The sequence below is a fragment of the Monomorium pharaonis genome, chromosome 9 (genome assembly GCF_013373865.1).
Source record: "Monomorium pharaonis isolate MP-MQ-018 chromosome 9, ASM1337386v2, whole genome shotgun sequence".
Taxonomy (NCBI): Eukaryota; Metazoa; Arthropoda; class Insecta; order Hymenoptera; family Formicidae; genus Monomorium; species Monomorium pharaonis.
In genome coordinates this window covers 19,878,313-19,902,457 of record NC_050475.1, presented here as the reverse complement: position 1 = coordinate 19,902,457, position 24,145 = coordinate 19,878,313, and the positions used below count along the sequence as shown (strand labels likewise).

Here is a 24,145-nt window from a genome sequence, read left to right as displayed (position 1 = left end):
CGCTATCTCGTAATTATTGATTCGTCATGCTTGTATATTTTTCAATCACGATGGGATTTCAATCTAAGAACTTCCATTTATCACGAACTCGTATCAAGCATTTTGGCATATATTGTTTCGAGGAGTATATAATTTGCAAAGTTGGAATCATTTATCAACAATCTGGCACTCTCAAAGATAATTTCCAAAATTGTACATTAATCAAAGTAAAAAAATTATGATAAAAATCCAATATAAAATATCCAAGTATTTCTTTTTAATTAAATAGGAATTTGTACAAAAGATATCTTGAAAAAAAAAATTAAAAAACTTATTTTATTATTCTTAGTTCAAGACAAACTTAACTTTTATTCTGAGAAATGTACTTAGCCAAAATGGTTTGCGATAATTATTCATTGTCATTATCATGAATCATTATATCATGCGATATAAGTTTAACAGATTTATGTACATATACGTTATATATTTTATGTACATCATATATCATTATATATCATTTATGCGATATGCCTTCGTGCACGTCTCGATGTCATTTCTGTACCTTTCACGGGCATAAACTGGGTCGATATGATTTCCGTTTTGTGTATATAGTTTCTTGACGTCATTCCCATTATAATGACAATTTACGTTGTTCTTCTTTATCTTTTTTCGTTTTGGGCACGTATTCTTCAGAGCAAGCGCAAATTGCCGGCTCTACCAAATCGCTGACAGCACAGAGACGCCGCTTCTTGCACAGGTATCATCGTTAATATCGTTTTCATTATCGTGTACATCAGCCTTTAGTTGTCACATGCATGGCCCGACTCAGATATCAGAGAAACGTTCATCTCACTCATGTAAAACTCTCATTCTACCTTCATATCATCACGTTTTATACCGATCTAAATGTCGCCAACACGCCGAGTATTTTGTAAATACTTTCCGTTGATTATGTAGCACATATTTTTGCGTATGCGCACAATTGCATTCCACTTTCCACGACTCTCTGGTATCCGCGAAATTACGCAAAGCCGACATGAAAACAATCTCGAATTATTAAAAATTTTCTTTGATGATATATGTCAGATTTCCATTGTAGTATGAATCGCAATTTTTTTACAAGGTATAAATAAATATAAATTGCAATTCACAAGAGTTTTTAACGGTATAGGTCCCTACGTACAAGTATTGTATATTATATTGAGCTTACGGTTGGAAAAAGTGATCCTTCCGTAACACATGCGTTCAGAGAATGTGTATTGTTGTCAACCACGAAGTTGATCAGAAGTGTTTCGAGCATTACAAGAAATTATATTTTAGGAACGTATTCTAGACAGATGAAAAAACTACATTAATTATATAACTTGATTGTTGATAATAAACAAGTTGTGAACATTTGTTTTTATTACACGTATTCTTTGTCTTTTTTTTTCTATTTTATTAACAAAAAATTCGAAATTATCTGATTAAACTTCGTGAATTCCAAGCGTGTCCGGCGTCGAGCGCAACTAACCGACGCACCTTGACGGTGGATACACTTTTGTTCGCGCAGGTGATAGTCTCGTCTCCCGGTTCACCTAGCAGCGAGGAGTCGGAGGCCTCGCCAGAGCCAATTAACAAGGGCCTCCTGGGTAGTTTGAGTTACGAAAAGAACGACGAGACGGCGACGACGACGACGACAACATCGAGCACGTCGGGCGGTGTTAGCGTCAACAGCGGCGTCGGCGCCGGTACGGGTGTCGGCATTGAGCAGATAACGCCTACGAGCAGCGTCGACACCGAGGAGGGCAATCCCCAGCATCTCGAGGAGGGCGAGAAAGGCGTCGAGGGTGACGTCGAGGCGAGCGACGACGATCGACACCAGCACATACCCAAGACGCACTAATCAGGTGTGCGCAGTGAGTAACGGAGAGGCCACGGAGAGATGACCATTCACACGAGAACGTAGACGAATTGGGGGCTGCTTCATCGCTTCATACATGTAGTAGAAGTTAGTAGTAGTAGTGACGGACGACGAAAGACAAGTCGGAAAGAAAAATTAGACCGATTGGCTCGGAAAATAAATCAAATTTGAAGAAAGCGACTTAGTTAATTTCATTGGAATCGTTAATTTTGTAGAGTCGTTCCGTAAATATTCTCGGGCTGTCAGGGCTGATTGTTTAACTTTAAATGCAAGACAGGGTGGAAGTGTTAATTTTGCAAGGTGCTAATAATTGAATGTATCGATTCGGGAGGATCTTCGTTACGCACCCCAATTGAGAGTTACGATGGTTGATTGATTCCAGTTTATTATGTTGGATACGCTTGCTTATATATAAGAAGTTGTTAAAGTTAAATGCAAAGAGGGTAAATGCAAACTCGGTCGGACTTAGCTCGGTCAGTGTTGTTACATTATGCTGGAGTTGCTACGTAGTGAAATAAATAACTAGTAAATTTCTCCTTCGAACGTCACGTCTCGATTTATCGCCACTTCTAGTCGAAATTAAGTTTCGTAAGAAACGCGATACACCCGTTACCGTTACGCAATTAAGTATAACCGTAAAAAGGTAACGCTAATCGAGAGACGGTTCAGCGACCGAACGAAGAGACGTGGACTACTGTCGTTACTCATCGTAGGAAGATATAGATCGGGAATCGATATACTAGAGATCCCACCAGAAGCAACTGCAGCACGGGCTGAAGTGGCAGACAAGTGTCCCAAGGAGTCAAAGATGGTTTACGTTACGTTATTAGAAAATCGCTGGGAAAGCGACTTACACAATTCGAACACGTTCAATCCTCCGGAGTTTCCACGAGAACACGTAATGGCCTTTCAAGTAATGATCTCTCGAAGCAGATGTTAGATCGCAGATGAATTCATCACGCGCACTTTACCTTCGATGCCCTTTTCCGCGCCGTTAGGGAAGAAAAAAAAAGAAGGAGGAGGAGACCAACATCAACACGGTCCATATGAATAAACGACACACGAGACTCAAGCGAGCGAGCCGGTCAACGAAGAGACGCGCACGTGGTACATAATATAATCAGTTTATATGCGATATATTATATATATACATATTATATATACATACGTAGACTAGTCACGATATTACGTGTGTGCTTTTGATAAAAAACTATTACTTGTAGCGTTAGCTAGCTCTCGTATACAGAAGAAGCAAAAGGATACACGAACAAACAAACTGACAAACCAACCAACAAACAAACAGCTGAACTAGATATACATAATATATATATAAAAATGTTATACATACGTTATGGGAAAAGCGCGAGGATATGGCGGCGTTTCTACATGTCAACAATAGAACACACACACACACACACACACACACACACACACACACACACACACACACACACACAAAAGCGGATTCATTTGCGTATAGATATAGGGTATCGGGCAATCAACTGACTACTGTATCAATACCGGACGATCGATTGTCCGAGATTGGGTCGCGGATGATTAAACCTGGGAAAAAGAAGCCGCCACGCGCGCGGGAGGAACTGACCGAAAACGATAATAATTACGAATAAACAGAGAAAACGGTTAATTACCTATACTTTTAAAGAAGGAAAAACGAGTATAAAAATACCCAGTATTATTATACGTTTAAAACTGTAAAACGATGATTGAACGAGAGGCAGAGTGCGAGAATGAGCAAATGAGAGCGCGAGAGAGAAGAAAGAGAGAGAGAGAGAGAGAGAGGTGCGCAAATGGATGATAATATAAAAAATAACGAGCAATTAGGGAAGAAAGAAGGAGAGTTAAATATAGACGCAGATGTGTCGCCGCGATCGTTGGAACCGATCAAACGACAACTGAAATCTCTATCTCTCTCCCTCTCACGTTACAATTATTGCTGTAATACACACCGCGCGATTTCGCTCGTGGCTTGATTCGCGATGAAGAGAACAAGAAAAATATAAAGAGCACTGTAATCTGTATAAACACGCACGTATAGATATATATTATGTACATCCGCGTAATCACTTCTTTCCGCACAGTTAGCGTTACCGCGCGACAAGTATTTCAAAAAGGATTTGGAATGAAGGGCAGGCAGGTTGACGGAGCGCGAGGAGGATAAAGTTCTAATTGAGTAGCCGCGAAAACCGAGAGTACTAATTGTGTATAGCTGAGTGTAATGTGTACATATATACTTATACGAAACCGCCATACGCAATCCTAGCTGTATTTCCAGCCCCAGACTGCGTGACTGTCGTTCGATGAATGGTTGCGTGAGTGTGCGTGCGTGCGTGCGAGTGAATGCCGGGTACCAAGGTGTCTTCTTCCGTTTCTTTTTCCGGGGATTTAGAAATGAATTCTTTTTAAAGTAGAATCCGCAAGCCTTTCGTTCTCACAGCAGTTCTCTTTAACTAGTATTATTTGCGAGACGCTGACGTAACATTTTTCCTACAATTCTTCAATTGTAGATTACAGCTCTGATACTTCATGATACTTTGATTATCCTTCTTTTATTTTCGCAGATGTATTTTCAAATTAGATCGACTCAGATTAAGATGCTACGTAGTTCCTATCATCTCTACTCGCTCGTAGAGGAATTGAATAGTGTGACTTTAAATAAAGCAAACGCAAATCGTATTGACATTTATCGTTGTTATACGGGTTGGCGTTTTACCTTAGCACTTTTAGTGTCATAGAAAAGAAATTGTGGATATATTGTATATATTATTTCGTAAATATGGTTGAACTACTCTTGTTCGTATCCTTTATGAGAAATCTCTATACGGTGTTGCGTGCGCTTTGGAATTCGTACGTTCCATAACGCGTAAGTTTATGGGCCCACGTGAGGTCTTGGTTTTTTTCAATTGAAAATAAATTGAAAATTTTCACATGATCGACTTAGTACATTTTAAAGGACAGACACAAAGATGGTATCCAGTGTTCCTCGCCGTCCTGATTTTAGTAATAAATCGATTATATGAAAGTGGGAGAATGAGTGTGAGAGCATGATTAACATTAAATATTATACGTGAAAGCACACTGCCGCAATTTTATATAATTGACTGTTGTTATACCTATACCTATACGTACATATATATATTATATACATGATATACATACACACATTATATATATATACATATTAATCAAGACTAATGAGGCGCGATACATGTCAATCGCAAAGAGTCCAGGATATGGCCAGTGAATTAATTTAAGGTTTCTTCCGCTAACGCGGATTTTTAATTCAAGATGAATTTAATCCTTTTATGGCACGGCGGCAAAAGTCATGTTTAATTCCTTTTACAGAAATTTTGGAACGTTTTCACAGCATACGGAATATCTAAGATTTTTAGATATCTAAATAACTAAAACGGTTTCCAGATTTCTGTATCTTGTTGAAAAAAAAATACTGTCTAAGACTATCCGAAAATGTCTAACGATATTTAAGATAAATAATTATTAGATGTCTGCCTGTGTAAATTTGCGATGAAACATTACAAAGTCTTGATAAGGTGTACAATTTTTCGTAAATTTCTTCCCTTCGATGAAGGGAGAACGTGACAAATGCGGCCGGAGGACCGGCAGGATAGCGGAATTAGAGGAAATATTACTTGTCGGGATCTTCGCGCGTCCCGTGTCCGCAATAAAATGGTAATGTAATAATTTTTCGAAAATATCCCTCTGTTTGCGCGCGCCATAGACTGGATGTAACGCGAGGGGTCCTTCGTGAGTCCTCGTATCGCTCATGCAGGAGATAACCCCTTGATCAAATTGAGCTAAGCAAAGGAGATAGCCAACAGATGCAGTAAATCGTGCTCTTGATTTTCTCACACAATCCCTACACTTTATTTATTATGTTACTCCCCTTCGTATCTCTTTCTTCAATATCGAAAAAGCAAAACGACAGGAAATTAAGATACGTTCCGATCTCGCGCGATCGATTGGCCGTGTTGTACGGTCGAATCTAAATCTCTCGCTACGATTTCAAGTAATTTGCAGGATCGGATTTCAAAAGAGAACGAACACGAAGACTTAAACGGGTGGAGACGAAGAAGAATCTGAAAGTTACGCGTAATTACGTAAAATTCGCGGAGACAGAAAGAAAAATCAGTCGAGAAGACGTTCGAGAGTCATGTAAGAAATTCGTAGGATTTGCTTAATACAATTGTGCAAAAAGATGCTAGTAGCAAAATAATAATAGAACAATGAAAACAAGCAAGGGGCATAATGTCAATATACAAATATAATTTTGTAACTTGCTCGCATTACCTGATTCTCTCTTGCGTGCAATCGCGGTTTCATTAATCGACAAATTATTATTATTATTACTTACGGAGGAATTCGCGTTAAAATGGATCCAGAGACTTGTATGCTCGATTTTAGAACTCGTCTCGATTGAATGGTTTTGCACGTTTATATAAGAACTTTTATATATACATATATTAGATAGTTTTTTTATGCTAAATAATCGCGATATAAAGGGCACAGTTTTATCGACAATTGGAACATTTTTATAAAATTAGTTGTATCTCTAATATAACCAATTAAATCGTAACAAAAATATAACATTTATGGCTTCATTTTAATTTCTCAAACTAATTAATATAATTAGAGTTTATTCAGCGCCAAAAATTTTTTCTAAATGTATTTATTATTTTTAAGAAATACCTATGCCAGAATTTTTGGCTAAACAAATCGATTTTTCGCTAAGAAGGACGGGGCGCACAAGTTTAAATATTCAACTTAATAATATATACTATTGCTACTGCACATATATTGTTTATAAATTATATATGTAATTGCACGCGATATTAATAATTACATTATAAGATATTCTCGGACATTTTAATACCATGTCGTGGATACAAGTCTACTGGATCTTTGGATCTTAGCATTTACATATAAATATATATACAATGGACCATGTTTGTCATACTGAAACATTTCTAAAAAAAAAAGGAAAGATAAGGAGAGAAAGAAAAAGAGAAAGAAAGAAAAACTAAGAATTTTTTCATGATTTTTCTATAAGTTAGAGCAGAACGTAGCGGGGCGTATCGGTTTTTCTTCCGCGCTCCGACACCACAAATTTCGTACATAAATAAACTACAATTATCGAACTTTCTACAACTACTAACATTTGTACACTACACATATAGTTTTAGCTGTTTCCTAAAGCCATTAAATCGTCGCGAGGTTGACAAATGTTACATCTGCACCGGCAATCGGTCCTTTATAAAGGAAGCGAAATCATCGCGTCATTTCGCTTCTTTTGCAATCGAGTCTTTCCGATTCCTTTCAAACAAACGGAATCGTCAAATAAAGCGAATTAATGTCCATAATGATTTTATTTAAAAAATAAATTTAAGAGAAAATTCAAACGGGTGGATTAATCGCAAAAGCGGTTATTAAATAACCGACGGAAAAAAATATTTTGCAACATCATTAATCACGCGTCGTTCGTTCAGATAATGACGGTGGTATCGCCAATCATAACTTGAACCGCAAGAGTTTTTCACAATCTGAGGAAAATTCGAGAATCGCCGGTGCGTCCGACTTTATCGAGCGTTGTTCGAGCGATCGAGCGGTGCTTGAAGGAAAACCTCGAGACGATTTTTAGTATAGCTACGATTTACGTTGCTCTTCCTTCGTCCTTTCGAATGCCGGGCGATCCGCGGAGAAATACCTTCCGCGACCGTGTATCGCGGAAGAGTCGAATTCCTCGAGTCACCGATCGCGACACGATGTGTGCAGACTGTTTAGCATTGTAAATAGTTGCCGGAAAAGTGAAGCAGAAAAAAGACAAGAATAATGTACTGTCATTCCTTTTTGGTGCTCAACGACCCTAAACAGATAATAATAGCTGATAGTCGGTATATTAACGATAAGCGTAGCCATCCCGTTGACGCAATCACGTTCAGTTTTATGTCGAAGGAAATTGAGATTACGATGGTGAAAACGCAATACGCGTAAAGTATCAAATATTCATTGTTAAATGTATATTAATTATTCTCAAGCTATATTATCACAATCATAGTCTTTAAAGATTTTTATTTCACTCTCAATTCCCCATTTATAATTTTCTCTCTCTATATATATATACATATATATGTTGTTGGTTATATTTTTAGTATTAATACTGACATGTGCAAATTTAAAAATCTTTGCCAATTGGGACTAGAGAGCCAGAACGCGCAATTACGCTATGACGTGGAAAAGTATCGTTTTCACCATCTCATGCGGAAATTTCTCTCGAGCTCGAGCTGCGACGTCGAGAAGGCGACGTTCCTTTCCCCGAGAGAAGCGTTTCTCGAGAGACAAGACGCTGTACATAATAGCGATAATAATAATAATAATAATAATTTACATAATCCGCGAAGCGCAATTCTCGGGAGAATTTCGTACGCGGAAGGAGTTGAGGTTGAAACTGGACGAGGGAGGTTGAGGAGGGATGCGAAGACGCTGCTTGTAAATAATGAATTTCAGTCTCAGTTGTCACGTGAACAAGACTTGAATCGCGTATCCGCAACATGACGTTAAAGAGGAAGCGGGGCAATGCACATAGACACATACACCTACACCCAAACCCACATATATATACACGTCATGTATATGTACACCTGTATTTTCGAGCGTAGCTTTTCTCGTGTACTTATCAAAATATGTATATCATTCAAAATCGCTCTGAACACATATCCCATCCAGAATGCATCCTATTTAGGCAAACGTGTGAGTTGTAGATAACTGTGAATAATGCCGGGAAAGATTATCAAACGGTACACCGAACGTGATGGTTACTACCACGGTATCATGATATCAAAATCGTACGAAATAACGCTGATTTATATTTTTGTCTCTAAAGGCTGCAATGATATAAATAATTCAGTGATACAATTGAGGTCCAGCTTGTTCTTTTCATTTGACTAGATTTTTATAATATATACAAAGTTATATAGCAAAAATTATAAATATTATTAAATTTATATAACTGCGCTAAAAGCTATACGAAAGATATTCACACAGACACCCCTCCCTCCCCCCACACATTAAAATTTTCAGAAACTTAAAAAAAAGCAATTAATGACATAGAATCTTACTCTGTAAATTTCATAGAGCGAAAAATTGTAGTGGCAGTATTTTCATTCTACGAAATTCAGAGAGTAATTTGAATTTAAACAATATAAAACCATTCTCGTTCGAAGTAATGTTTAAGATTTTTTTCTCACGGCTGGTATGTTACAGAACAAAATTATCGAATAGGTACGCCTGGTCGTTTTCACCCTTTATCGAGCAGGGGCATCATTAGGTTATAGGGTTACCCTGAAGCTTTCATCGTCCTACATATCATAGAGAAACAAAGAGGAAAGACATGTTTTTTTTTTTTTTAAAGAAAAAAACAGGCCTATGAAGGAGAATCTGCGGGCCCTCGATATGCCGTGATTTGTATTTAGGATCGTGAGAAAACGGAGAGCGAGCGAAAGTGCGTTAGGGGTAAAACGAACAAAACAAAATAGGCCTCAATAACACTGTATTAACTGTTAGAACAGTGAATTGCGTTTCGTACGGTCGAGACGAATGAGAAACACGCTTCTAGAATTAATCTCAGCTTCGACCTAGACCCGACAATCAATCGGGAAGCATGTCTTGTACCTTGAACAAGAAAGAGTGATCCTAAAAATAGGCAAAAAATCGTCTGTTTTCTGGACTTTGAATTTCGAGCCAAATTGTGTGCTAAATAAAAAGTTTTTGATGAAATATTACTCCTAGAAAAATTTTAAGTCAATTCTACTTTTCAGTTTTGAGAAATGAATGGTTCAAGTGGGGAAAGAAAGGTTTGAAAAACGGGTGATAACAGACTAAAGTAGAAGGTACATTCATTTCGAGTCGGAGGTAAAGATATAGTGGACTTTCCAAACTAAAAACAATAGAACCAGATAACAGTGATCAAAACTAAGAAGTGAAGTTTTTAAAAACTTTTATTTAGCGCACAATTTGACTCAAAATTCAAGGTCCAGAAAACAGACGATTCTTGGGGGGCATTCTTTCTATTTTTCATTTTCTTGCTACGTAGCATCCTCTTTTTCCTGACGTACCAAACAAAGTAGCCAAGACGTAGACGTGACGTGCAAAGCTCGGCGATTTCACAGAAAGCTCCAGGAACTTTTAACAACAAAAACACTTGAATCGCCCATGTTTACTTGCAGCATTGGAATCCCGTCAATAAACCGATTTTTGCACGTCGACCGTACGATTGAAGATGTGTTTAAAATTATCCCGAGAGATCTACAGTGACGCGCAGAGATTAATGCCGCGGCTGAATTTCCACATACTCTTTGCGATGTATAATAAAATGCGAATTAGATTGGACTTGGATCGAGAGAGCCAGTACAAATGAAATTCTAAATTATGTTACTAATATTACTACCTACTCGGCGCCGATTCGTTTTTGTTTTCACGCTTCATCCAGCACGTATGTAGCTCGCACAAATCTACGGCTTCCAGTTTACGTGACGGAACCGAGCATGTAACCGTTTCGACGATCGTAAAAAAAAAATTTCTACTTCACTTACTTCTTCCAGTTTTGTAAGAAAACAAGCGTGAAAAAAAAAGTGTAGAAAAAAAAAATTAAAATTCGTTCGGCGTTCCGCCAGGCATCGTCTTCGCGCGATTGGCGACGACCCTCATTCCTCGACCGTGTCATCGCTCGCATTTTGCGAAAACGTCGCTTTATGTGGCAATCAATTACATTATCTTTCTCACATCCGCTGTGCTGTGTGAGTCGCCGCAACTCTTTAGTCGAATCCTTAAACAGATGTAAACACAGAGGCGCGTTTGTTCTCCCGTAATCACACTATATCATATGCGTGTATCATTGCGAACACTATATCATTATCGATCATAATCGCGCGAAGAGGAAAGTGGGGCGAAAGATTGATTATTCCTAGTGCTTAGGGACAAGCCTGTAAACTCTCTGTTAGTCAAACCTCGAAGATATAGTGCGAATGTGCAGCCACACACAAACACACACACACACACACAAAGTTACTAAATGTATCATACACAACTGCTGAACGGGAATATGCAAGACGTTAATTACCGTCGAAGATCTAAGATTCTATTTTCGATCGATCCTTCCTATTCGCGTACTCGTAATTCAAATTTTTCTTTCGACTCGAGTCGCGCCAAGTGTGTGACGGCAAGTAAGAAATGACCAAAAAAAAAAAAAACGAGAGAGTAGCGCATAACGATAAGTACAATAATACAATAAATAACCAGAGATATCGGGGATTACAAAATAGAATTATTTTCTATATAATTAGAAATACTCTGAAAATTAAAGAGAGATATCCCGTTTCTTATATAATTTTTTTTTCTAATAACAATAAATTATCACAGAAAGAATATACAAAACACTCAATTATATATAATTACGAAGTAAAACGAATTAATAATGTACTGCAGACGGATATAAATTCATTAAATTTAAGTAACAACGTTGTCAAATTCTTTTATACCGAATATATCAGACTGCTAATTATAATATCAGTTGTAATAATTATACGGAATACAAAGATGACATGTATGCTATCAAGATTGTATCGCGAAAAAAACGATTTGAAGTAAATCATGATAATCGGCGAGTAATCGACGTCTAAGAGACTAAGCGAACTATAGTTGTTAATGTATATTGAAAGAGCGAAAGGTAGAGAATGCATCTGACGAGAGAATGCGGAAAAGATGGCGAGTAAGAGATGGCGATCGCGAGGAAAGGGAGGGGGAAGAGAGATATAACATATAAAAAACAGAAATAAAATTGCATTACCGAGCGATTAAATCGTTCTAATGATTTGAGAATTCTAAGTCTACAAATATATTTATGACGGAGAGAGAAAAGACAGAAGCGGAGAGTGAAAGTGAAGCGAAACGGAGGAAGCGACAGTAGAAGCGACTGTAAGCAAAAAAAGTGCGAGAGATATAGATATAAATATATAAATGTAAAAGAAAAAATAATATGGAGGAAGGTATAAATATGACGAAGAATAAAAAAAACGGGGACAGGGAGAGTGAAAGTGAAACGAAAGTGAAAAGAAAAAGAAACTCGACGGGGGCACTAGAAGATGGTAGTGCAACTTATACGAGCAAGTATATCTATCAGTATTTACACAGTACTCGAAAATTATCATCGCGACTTAGATGAATATTATTGCCAGCATTTAAATAATTTTACTTGGATTCTTCTAATCGAAACTGCATTAAAAGTAAACAAAAAAGGAGCAAGAAAGGAGCAAGGGGGTAGAGACAAAGAGATAGAGAGAGAGAGAGAGAGGAGAGAGAAAAGGCGAAAATATATGTGCGCGTAAAAAGAAACGGCTGAAAAGCGAGAGCGAGTGGGGCGAACGAAGAATCGTAGTAAAAAAGAGAGAGCAAAAAGAGAACGATTACCGTTGATCGCTATATCAAGCAAGTAGATGTATATTTAAGAGTAAACGAAAAAAAAAAAAATAGTAGCGTGTCGATATATTAGCGTTATAATTGCGTCGCCGCGTCTCATGTCAGACCATTGGCCGCTTATGCGAACCGATAAATACGCGAGGAAGAAAGATGTAGAGAAAGAAAGAAAGAAAATATGAAAATTTACTATCGAAAAGATGAGAACTGATTGCGTGTGTGTATGTACGAGTACATGGAAAAAATGCGTCGATGAACGAGATATACAAATGTGTCAATTGTAAACCGTGCGTCCAGCCTTAACGTGTATTTTATAAGATTCAATTTTTTTTCTTTTAATTGATCAGATAGCTGCACGTGATTTGTGATTTGTGTATTACGATACAAGTATACGGTACAAAGTATTACGACAAAGATTTATGATATCGGAGATATCATGTTTCATAATTTTATAATCTACGCAGACAGATATTTCGTAATCATAAAAACAATTGCCGTCATCAATTTATTTCCGTTTAATTTGGAAGTTACTGGAATAAGTAACGTTTGCCTGAGTTTAAAATAAAATTTCCAGTTTAAACGATGTATTTTTCTTCAGGCTTATTTCGACGGAGAAAAAATGATTGATAAATGCAATGTCCGTAGGGAAAAACCGTTAAGGCTGAACGCATCTCAAGAAAGTGCAGTGTGCAGATACGAGTTGACTTTAACACCAAAGAAACGAAAAGAATTTCTTGCAATACGAAAATTATGCCTTTAGAGGCTCCTCTACGATAGGTTGATGATTATCTTGCGTCGAACACATTTTGACGTAACGAAAAAAACAAAAATGAGACGAGATTCGTTAAGTGTCTTGCGAATTCGCGCCAATTTGCGCTGAAGCATAGATTTCGTTTTCTAGATAGAATTTAGTGTATTAAACATTTAAATTTTTTTCGTCGTTGTTATTAGGTTTCCGTTAAGTTTGACGATTCGGAGACGATTCGCTGCGATTTCATTGCGGGAGGGAAATCGTCAAAATCGGAGAAAATTATACCGTCGCGAATGCTTGGATGACTGATTTTTTTCCTCGATTGTTAATCTGAGTGAGCTTTGTCGTGTATATCGTGTGCGACGCGATATACGATAAGAACTCCAGGTTTCGCTGTTTAAGCGACGCTTAAGTCGGTGTCGGATTCGCGCCAGGTCCAACGCGCGAGTCCAACGATACGCGAACACAAAAGCCGATTCGTTAGCCGATTATACATATATACAAATATATAAAAAGGGAAAAGAGAATCAACAGTAGATATAGTAGAGCGTGACAACTTCAAAGGGGTAATACTACCGTTGTTCCGTTGATTGTTTTCATAGATTTTATTGCATCGCGACCGCGTCGAGCCATCCGCGATCCGGGTAGCAAGCACAAAAGTATAAATCGCTCCTTAATCGCGGATACGATTAACTCATTGCCGTTCTCAATGAATAACATAACGCGCGCTGCAATACGTGTCAATGATTTCATTTGATCGTGGCCCCGGTGTTCGATCGCCCCGAGATCGAAGCCGGTCACGTTCGGCAGTAATTGACAATCGACATGATCGATAACGTTGCTTAAATTAGGCAAAAAAAAAAAACGAATTTAAAAACTCGAAAAGTACTTTCACGTTTGTTAAGTTTCAGCGCGTGACTTTCTTAGATGCGCCATCCGTAAAATAGAAAATAATTATATGTACATCAATAAAATTCGTTTTTGGTGACAAACGGAAAAAAAATGGAAGTTTAGAATTAAACGTCGATAAAATAAAGCATAAAAATCACAATATCTGTAATACCTTAATTTGTTGCGCTTGTACAATATTAATTATATTTTACGAGCGACACAATACGACGTAAAAGAGAGCGAAAGGTACATTGATTTTTCACTGGAGCTGCGCGTTTGTTTCGAAAATAAAATAAAAAAAACATGACCGCCGATCATCCATGAGTGAAATACGTCGAGGGATCGATAGAGTTCATAGATTATCACTTTGGAGGAGAATTTCCCTCTGTATTTCCCCCTCGGAAACGAGCGATCGATTGCGATCGACGGATTTAGTCAATTAGAGAATCCCTTGGAATATTTCCCATGGATGGATCTGGGTGATCGCGACGAAATCACCGAAGACTAGAAAAAAATGAAAGATATATAGATATATATAGATAAATGTATATGTAGTATATATATATATATGTCGGATGTACACAGGCATGTAACAAAGTATCGAGCGCTTTTGAAGGATCAATCGCGCGAGAGAGCGCACGCGACGCGGCCGCGGCTAGCCAGGACTATTTTTCTAAGTTGCAAAGTATAATAAATTAACGACGTGTTGCATTATCGTTACTAGAGTATATTATAATGTATATTGATATTTTAACTAGGCGAGATAAGTATGAGATAATGTTACGAGCGAGTAATATAAAAAAAAAAAAAAAACGAGACAGATATATCATAATAATTATCATGATTATCGCGCAATCCAACGATAATCGCAATTAGCAGAGGTTCGCGCGTGCGGTCGATGCGCGTGTGACGCGCGCGGCGCAAATTAATTAGCCGAATGCGAGTTAATCGCGGGGACGAATCGACCAAGTGCGCGAGACGAATACGAGAAATGCCGGTCGGCGGACCGTGCAACAGGAAGTGACGAGGGAAAGGGAGGCGTCCGCGCGACTTCGTCGATTCGCGAAAATGCGAGGGGAAGACACGAAAGAGACTGTAGCGGAATAAATGGGATAAATTAGGAGAGCGAGCGTACGTAGATGAGGTACAGGTGTACGTTTGAATATGTGCGTATGCACGTGTGTATGTGTGGGTGTGCACGTGGGCATGGATGTGAATGGGCGAGGGAGGGAGCAATGAATAAGCGTGTGTCGTTCTTCGGCCGCGGAGAGTAATAAGAGAAAAATAATGAATCGTTTTGTCAGTCACCTCACTTATATTATACAATATCATAATAATATGCTGCCATGATATAAATATATGTCTACGGTAAGGAGTATATTAATAAAACATTACAAATAAATATGTTATAAGTAAACGTCTAATACTTGTGTCTACACCCAGTCAATTTTCAGCGGAAAATTTATGCGTGCTGCGTGTGTTCGCGTTTCCTGCATTTTCAGCTGCGCATTCTGGCAAAAAGGAATGTTAATTTAAGAAACTGAGGTAAGTACACGTCGGTCCATGAGCTGAGAAGTTTTATCTTAATATTTCAACGAGTGAAAGGAAATTAATAATTCTTTAAAGAATGATAATGTAAACGTGTCAGTAACCGAACGCAGGATCAAGAATACAGAATTAATTAAGATATAAAAAATGAGAACTGTTAAAAAATATTAAAAAATTTTTTAATTATTTTAAAAGTAACAAAAACTTGTACAGAATATTTGAAGGAACCAAATCTAAATTATAGTAATATGTTCAGTCACTAGAACATTTACTTTACAGTCTCTATTTTGTTTCTATTATCTTTGCAGGTTTATTGAAAGAGTGAAAGCACTTAATGATTTTAACGATTGTTTTCACATCTGTAATCATCCAAGTTAATTGTTTTGAAAGAGTCAACTTTTACACCTGTTGCTTTAGAATGTTAAAATGTAAATGCGGAAAATTGACATGCGTATAATCGAGCACTTCATAACTTGCTTTCGATTTGCGTAGAAAGAATTCTCTATCACATTTAATTGTCAATTTGTTTAATTGCTTGTCCGTACATGGACAAATCGATCTGCTTTCTATTTCCGTCTGACGCGACGTCAGGTTTTACGCGAGAAGACACGTCGCGTATAATTTACTTCAGTGAAAGCGATGCACCGACGTTCAGCTCCGCGCACGCAGTTTCTGTCTATACTGGAAGACGGTACGACACAGTTAGTTACATCATATCAAGGCAGTCGCAGTTATTTAGCGAAAGCGTATATGTCGCGCCAATGTCGTTGAATTTTAAACCGGTTATCAATCGAGAATATATATTTATCTAGATTCGGTATATTTTTACATTCGGCACAAATCACATAAGAAATTAATTTCTGAATAAAAAGAGGGATTTTGCAAATTTAAATCATTAAATTAAATCAACACTGATGTATCCATCTTTTTATCGTTTTAAATAATATCTTTACAAAAAAAAACATAAAGATAGGAAAACATTATACGGGAGAAAATAACGTACGTAAGTGGAGAAAAGAGAAACTGAATAGATGAACAATTTCACGACAAATTTCATCGTCGATTGCAAATCCAAAGCGAACTTAGACGAATGTTGGAGCAGTCGTCAGGCTCTGGCAAGCAGAAAGTTGCGCAAAAAGAAGGCGCGCTTTCTACGGTCGGGTAGAGCCCGCTGTCCCTGTAGTGAGCCTGGTGGTAGGCAAACAAAAAGCGCGTCGTGCACAAACGCGACAGAAACGCGAAGTGTTTCGACGAGGAGAGAAGAGAAATCAAGAGAAAGAAGAAGAAGCAGCGGCAGAAGGCCGCTGGGAGAAGGTGGAGAAACGGGATGCAACGAAGGACGCAAAGTTTCGACGATTCAGTGGCAAGATGGAGTCAGTTGCTCGCGTTCTACTTGTTTTGCTGATAATTGCTGTCGCTACATCAATCACCGGAAAATTGCAGACTGGTGAGTGCGCTAATAAACTCGTGTCACATCGAAATCGTAAAGAATATGACAATCATTCGCGGAATAAAAGTCGGATATCGCGCTGGTACAAAAAGTTATTAAAGTTTTTCTTCGTTAACGTACGAAAATTAATGTAAATTTCGTGATCTTGTGCGCGTCTTAAATTTCTGCATATTTTTCCAGATGAAAAAAGGAATTCTATCGCCGAAATGTAATAACATCTCGCACAGGAAGTTCATTAAAGCGTAAAATACGCGTAATGTAAAATGCGACTCTTCGCGCTAATCGGTTAACCGCATTTATGACGGTTCGTTGACTTTAACATCGGTTGACGAGCCAGCATAATTTGCTGATACTTGTTACGTAATTGCCGCGTACGCGTACGCGTTGCTGGAAACAAAATATCTCAAATTCTTTCCGTCACGAGTGCCATTCAGAGAGACACGAGAAGAATCACACAAATCGAATGCCACGTGTGTACATACACACGTATACACTGTATGCGCACGGAGCAAACATATTCGCAGTAATTCTCACGTGAGAGATGCCGTACTTTGCACCTTAAGGTCGTATTTACATACGACATACTTTCACAAGCGCAACCATTATTATGATAAAGCTTGCGTGATGCAGTAATATGATGTTGTGATAAACTGAAAATTCAATTATCCCGAGCGTTTAGCTGTATACCATCTACCGGCGCGCAAATCATACTGAGGCTGATGCTCTGTGTACGAATGATAATTTGCGGTACTCCGGGTGAAAGTGGAGTGTAAGTGGGGCGATCAGACAAATGGAATCAACAACACGCGCCTGTACACGCGATCGAAAATGGAATCTCTGAACCTCTCCCGCTAAAATGACACATTCTTTTTCCAGTCAAACTTCTCGCGGCGCGGAATCGTGCTATGCTGAGACGGTTCGCCATCTCTCGCGAGGAAAAATCTAAAGTTTGTTACGGTAAGATAACGTAGACCTCTTGTTCAGAATAATTTCAATCCGCGTAAATTAACTGGATATAGATTTGATTTACGTTGCTATTCGTTTTCTTTCAAAATAGGTACATTTTAAAGAAATTTTTAATTATTTTCTCTTGTAAGATTTTAAATCAAATTAATAATATTCTTATTGTAAACTGTGTGACAAACACTTATTTAATTTTTCTGAATCTTAGACGAATATTTATTCCGATATCGAAAAATACGTAAATTATTTCAGATCTACTCGGCTGCTTTGCGGATCCGCCGGCGCATTTATCAATAAAACGACCGCCCGAGCATCCTAGCATAATTCAAACGAGATTCTTCCTCTACACACGTGCGGACCGACAGAACCCGGAACCCTTACAATACGGGGACGACTTAAAGTCCATCATACATTCCCGGCTCAATGTCAGCGCGCCTCTCAGGGTGTTAATACACGGTTTCAAGGGCAGTGGAAGTGACGTCGGCGTAACACTTGGCATAAATTTTCTTCTCGATGAAGTAATTTTCAGCAGTTTATTTCAATTTTAACTAAACGTCCTTTTTCTTTCAGAGAGAAAAAATTTACGATTATAAAACTCTCAAGCTAAAAGAGAAATTGCCGAAGAGAAAAGTTGTTAATTTGACTAAATTATTTAACTTGATTAAATTTCTTCAAGTATTTATGTATTTTAGTCAAACATAAAAATACCTGAATTGAAGTTTTAACTATCATATGTATTTAAGTTAAATGCATAAATACTTGAACCGAAGAAATTTAATCAAGTTGAAAAATTAACACTTTTCTTAGTGTAAGAATATCTTCGAAATTCTAATTTCGCGTATACAGGAAGACGCAAATATAATCATCTTGGACTGGACGAAGGGGGCTGGCACGACTTACACGGCCGCGGCGGCAAATAGCGAGCTGGTCGGCCGGCAATTGGCCTTGGTGCTTTTGGACGCCATCAATTTGGGAATCGATCCCGCCGACATCCACATAGTCGGCTTCAGTCTTGGCGCGCACGTGGCCGGCTGTGCCTCGGAAGTATTGAAGGGTAGGAATCTATTGCTGGGCCGCATAACAGGTCTCGACCCGGCGTCACCTTTCTTCAGGCGTCACCTGTTCAGGGAGAAGTCGAGAAAATTGGACGCCACCGACGCCCGTCTCGTCGATGTCATTCACACCGACGGCTCTCAAGACTTCATGGACGGCTTTGGCCTGCTTAAGCCGATCGGACACATCGATTTTTTCCCCAACGGCGGCAGAGAGCAGCCCGGCTGCACCGATATTAAAAATTCGGTGGTGGTCAGTCACTTGAAAGGTAAATTAACCCTAGGACAACCAAACCCGTCGAAATAACAGATTTCAAATTTCTAGATTAAATTGAAAAATCTATTTAGATTTTTGGATTAATTATTTTAATATTTAAAAAATTTAAAATAATTACAGATATGAGAAAAAGCTAAAAATAAAAAATGATAAAGATAGATATACATTTAATCCCAAATTTTAGAATAGTTTTCCTAAACAGGTTTTTTAATCTTTTTTACATGTATTATTAGCGAATTATGTTGACTAATAACGTTCAAATAAAAGGTTTTAGGCTTGCTTTAAAATATATAGATATCATAAAGTGTTTAATTCTCTTCCTATTAGAAAAAAACATGTGGTTTTATAAAATTGTAAATTGTTTCTTTCATTATTTATTTTAGAAGATTTACTGGACAAGAATATAGCATGTAGCCATTTAAGAGCTTTTCAACTCTACATAGAGAGCGTCCGCTCGCAAAATGAAAGGTGCAAATTCATCGCATGGCCTTGTCCACACGGAGGTATATCCTATACGAAAGGAACATGCTTCCCTATGGAATCAACGAATTGGAATCAGGAAATGGGTTACGCGGCTGATCATGGACCCTTAGGAGTCTATTATCTAGCGACTAGAGCTGAAACACCGTTTTGCGGTATCTAGATACAAAAAAAATTATCTTCTCATCGGAGTAAACGTATATCGAAGTAGAATATTATTGACATTAATCCTGTTTTGTTATACAAATATATTATTAGATGAATAATTTATTTTACAGATTTGTATTTATACAAGGTTATATTTTAGCAAGTAATTATGGAAAAAAATTAATGACAAAGAATTTATTATTATGGAACTTGAGAAAAATCTCGTAAATTTTTAGGTCAACCAATCAGAGCATCAGTGACGACATCCGTAGATATGCTAAAAACATCTGGTACTCTTTTCTTCAAAATCTTTCTCACTAATTCCACAACGCTCTTCAGAATTCAATGCACGTAAGTAAAATATTTTTAAATTAAAATTTTAATTTATCTAACAATCACTACAAATATTATAAACGTCCCATGAACTTTAAAGGTATTAGTCATTATGACATTAAGGTTCTATAATTTTTTTTTCCAAAAGCGGTGATGTAGTAATTTTTTTTATAATGTGCAATATAATGTGCATGCGGCATAAATATGTAATATTGTATACAATTTAATAAAAAAAAATAATAAATTTTGGAATGTGTAAGTTGTGTTGTACATGGCAAAAGCATTAATTATTTTAAATATTATTCAAGCTTGTCGAATCAGATAAACGAACAAATGACGTTCTATAATATCGCGGCAGTGGATTTTGACACGTTAACAGAAGATACTGCATCAATCACCGGCATCATCTCATATCAATCTACCGCTAATGGGACAGAGGGAGAAACTACACAACCTCCTGATTCAGACATGATACTTTTCGATAAATTAACCCTCGAGGATCGTAAGGGCCATAGGTAAATACGGCGGCACGATAATTTATTGATAAAAAATTGGTTCGCTATTAAATTTATTCGAATAGAGGTACGATTTTCTATTATGTACCACAATTAAATTTGCGCATTTGAATCAATTATAAGCAATTTATTATTTGTGTTAGAAATTCAAGAATTCTGTTTATAATTTTATATGCCCCGTGTAAAATAAAAAAATTAATTCTATAAAATAGAAAGATAATTTTTTATATAATGTAAATGTATATTTATTACATTTTACATTTAATATTAATATGTTTAATTATTGAATATACAAATATATTTTTTTTAATTTATAAATTTATATAATCATTAAACACACACACATATATATTTAATTATCTATACAATTTATATAATATATATTTTAATATACGCACGTATATGTTTAAATATGTATATAAAATTACCAAACCTTTTGTGCTGAAAACTGATGCAAATTATTTAAAAAATCCAAGTCCAAAAGTAAGCTTTAAACAATGAACATAGATTGTATGTACAGTAATAATTAATTAAAATGTTTTTTTTTTATCAGGTGGGAATATTGCAGAACGAAAACTGTAATCAATTCGTACGAGATGCACGTGGAATTGAAAAATGAAGGCTGCACGTTATAATATATACCTCTGATAGCAATTTTATAGTATATACGAATAAAAATAATGATCCGTGTATATTAGCGGCCTATTTAAAAAAAATCGCAAACTTCTATTTGTTTTATGACACCTTTTCCTCGCGCGTATGAATGAATGAATATTTACTGCTAATCAATTATTGAAAAAAAAATCAAAGAAACAATTTTTTTGTCAGAAATAGAGAAAGAATTTAATTTTAAATTTAAAGTTATCCCAAAATTCCTCGAGAAAACCACGATTTTCGAAGTTAATAAATAAAATTCCCATAAAAATTCCAGGTTTTTTCAATTTCTCTCGACACCCTGTGATCTTGATCAAATTACCGTAATTAATACAGGGCGATAATCGCAATATAACAAGCAATTCACTCACCGGCCGATGCATCGCCATTGCCCTGTTTCTCTCTACTTCCGGGTACTTCCTTCCTTCTTCTACGCATTTTTTGGTTATATTCTTGATCATCCTACAAGACGATCGTGTGGACTGAAAAATAACGATCGTCTGTCGTTAGATTCAACTCGCTCCAGATACTCATTCGCACGCGATATCTACTCGATACGTATGATAAAAGATGAAAAGACGCGAAATCGCAGAATTTCGATACGTACTCCGATCTCGTGTACTTCCATGTCTCCTGTGTCTCGCGACGACGACGAAAACGATAAGAAGTGGCTTGCAAGGCGACTACTTCGACGCACTTTTCGAGAAAATAGAAACTAGCTGCATAAAAAAACACAAGCGGGGCACTCGAACACTATTCAGATTAATGTCTAATTCAGATCTCAATTAACACGCATTGACGATTCGACGAAATGAAGAACACGAAGCTAATCGCTACTTCGGACAAGCAACGGACGGATGGACGGACACTGCAAACTGAAATGCATCGCATGTATGCCGAACGCGACGCACTTCACGGTATTAAAGATTTCAGCGTATTTCGCGATGAAAAAGACGCCTGTGATCATGAAATAAATAACGTGTACTTCCCGTACATACATGTAAATTGTAAAAATACACATCATAGAAATACGAGAATTATGCTCATCGTATTTCTGACAAAAGTACTAAGATATTTATACATTTCTCTGTAGCACGATATACTATTTAAACTAAATTTGGTTTATATAGAAAGAATCAAAATATAATTAAAAACTGTTCAACTTACAATTTATGTCTATAGCAATGCATGTCAGGCATACAATCTCATTCCATTTAAAATAATACATATATAACATTTACTCCGAGTCTCCTAACTTAAAAGTTGCAAAGTGACATGTAATAATTGTTAAAAAAGAAGTCTGAACAATTTTATAAAGATTTTTTTTTACAGGAAGTGTTTCTGGATTTGCTCGGACCAGAAACTTCTCCTACATTTTTTTTCAAACAAATAAATAATATTAAAAATCGAAACGTAATCGACATCTGATTGTTGATCTTTATCATTTCACCATTCCGATTTTACCTTTCGATATCCGTGGCATCTTACATCCTTGAAGAATTGAGATAATTCCACAACTTAATTTAACCCGAATTTAACTAACCATGTCCAATAGATCGCGTTATATATAAAACAAACTCTCCGATTGATTGTTTTTATCCACTTAACCTTACCTTACTTCTGATTTAGGACGGAAGAAAACCACGGAATCGCAATTACCTACAGAATTCGTAGACAAGCGCCTCTATGTGCACAAAATGTTCACACTAAACTACGTAGTCAAATATCTATGAATCCCGTAGGTAACGTGCATGACTTTTTGGGTCTCTTCTATGCTATGTCCACATTTATTTGGTTCTGTTTCATGCTATACCCGTAAATTTTACGATTATATGCATTCATATTTTAAATCTGTTTTATGCACATGCATTAATCATGTTCTATAAATGTGCAAACCACACATACACGATATAAATTCAATTAATTGATTTGATAAAAATTCACTCACCGATTGCTGTCGCTGCTCCTGCTGCTGATGCTACTGCTACAATTCCTTTTCCAGAATACCGAATCGCTCCATGGATGCCGCTTTCTGCTGACATCATCCTGCTATTCCCGAACCACACTTTAATAACGATCGCCCGATACTTTATTCGGCAATCCCGATATTACGGATATCACACACGAGTAAAACGTAATCCGCGCGCGAGAATTTCACTTGGCGTTACAGTTGGAAAAATATGTTAAAAGTACGGCACGTCAAGACACACTGAACAGAAGTAAATCAATTAGCTCCCAAAGTTTTGTATCTCTGATTGCGCGACGACTAGTAAAAGTTTTATTATTGGCACGATCGCCATTCTACCGAACGGAGCATTAACACTTTGCTCGAACGTGCACGCGAACACTTCACTCGAAATCAAAGGCGAACGCATGATGCCGCGCTTTACACATGAATACGACACTGTTACGGGATTTCACATGCCTCGCGGGTTGTCTATTAGCGCGACGACACTCTTAACACAATACCGTACCTGCGCACAATGAATTCTGGATACGCGAGACACGCACGGAGTCGACAGAGCGTCCGATGGTCCGACCGACCACGACCGGCGCTGGAGCGCGAAGAAACATGGCGGCAGTAACGTACGGGGCGTACGTGACCGCTGGCAGGCAGACTCGGCGGGACTCGGCGCTAGTCGGCGCCACTCGGCGTTGCTAGGCGGTTGACTCGCCGCGCCTGCGCCGCTGCCGCCATG

The 24,145-nt window shown here is 37.5% G+C and overlaps 3 protein-coding genes across 17 annotated transcripts in view; 2 read left to right on the top strand and 1 right to left on the bottom strand.

Moving 5' to 3' along the window:
• LOC105836714 (rho GTPase-activating protein 100F) overlaps positions 1-14,820 on the top strand; it is a 73,086-nt gene extending 58,266 nt beyond the window's left edge. For 12 of the 14 annotated variants that reach the window (XM_036292312.1, XM_012680936.3, XM_036292313.1 and 9 more), the window contains one exon: positions 1,532-14,820. In XM_036292312.1, the coding sequence (XP_036148205.1) occupies positions 1,532-1,864 (333 nt within the window). In that variant the 3' untranslated portion in view covers positions 1,865-14,820. The remainder of the gene's footprint in view (positions 1-1,531) is intronic. The other 2 variants (XM_012680942.3, XM_036292315.1) reach the window with 2 other exon arrangements.
• Positions 14,821-16,667: 1,847 nt separating this feature from the next.
• Positions 16,668-21,508, top strand: LOC105836715 (pancreatic lipase-related protein 2). The gene is made up of 8 exons (XM_012680944.3): positions 16,668-17,022; positions 17,902-17,982; positions 18,241-18,506; positions 18,835-19,309; positions 19,701-19,952; positions 20,181-20,295; positions 20,586-20,792; positions 21,346-21,508. Exons 1-8 carry the CDS (start codon positions 16,944-16,946, stop codon positions 21,425-21,427), a joined length of 1,557 nt encoding a protein of 518 aa, XP_012536398.1. The 5' UTR covers positions 16,668-16,943; the 3' UTR covers positions 21,428-21,508.
• LOC114255228 lies at positions 21,121-23,175 on the bottom strand. Of its 2 annotated transcripts, XM_036292318.1 has the most exons (4): positions 22,911-23,175; positions 22,054-22,142; positions 21,818-21,928; positions 21,121-21,280 (listed from the first exon to the last, which is right to left on the bottom strand). In XM_036292318.1, exons 1-4 carry the CDS (start codon positions 22,927-22,929, stop codon positions 21,251-21,253), a joined length of 249 nt encoding a protein of 82 aa, XP_036148211.1. In that variant the 5' UTR covers positions 22,930-23,175; the 3' UTR covers positions 21,121-21,250. The 2 variants fall into 2 exon arrangements, 1 of the variants encoding a protein (XP_036148211.1); XR_004964705.1 differs by lacking the exon at positions 22,054-22,142 and having other exon boundaries at positions 21,124-21,280.
• Positions 23,176-24,145: the final 970 nt, after the last annotated feature.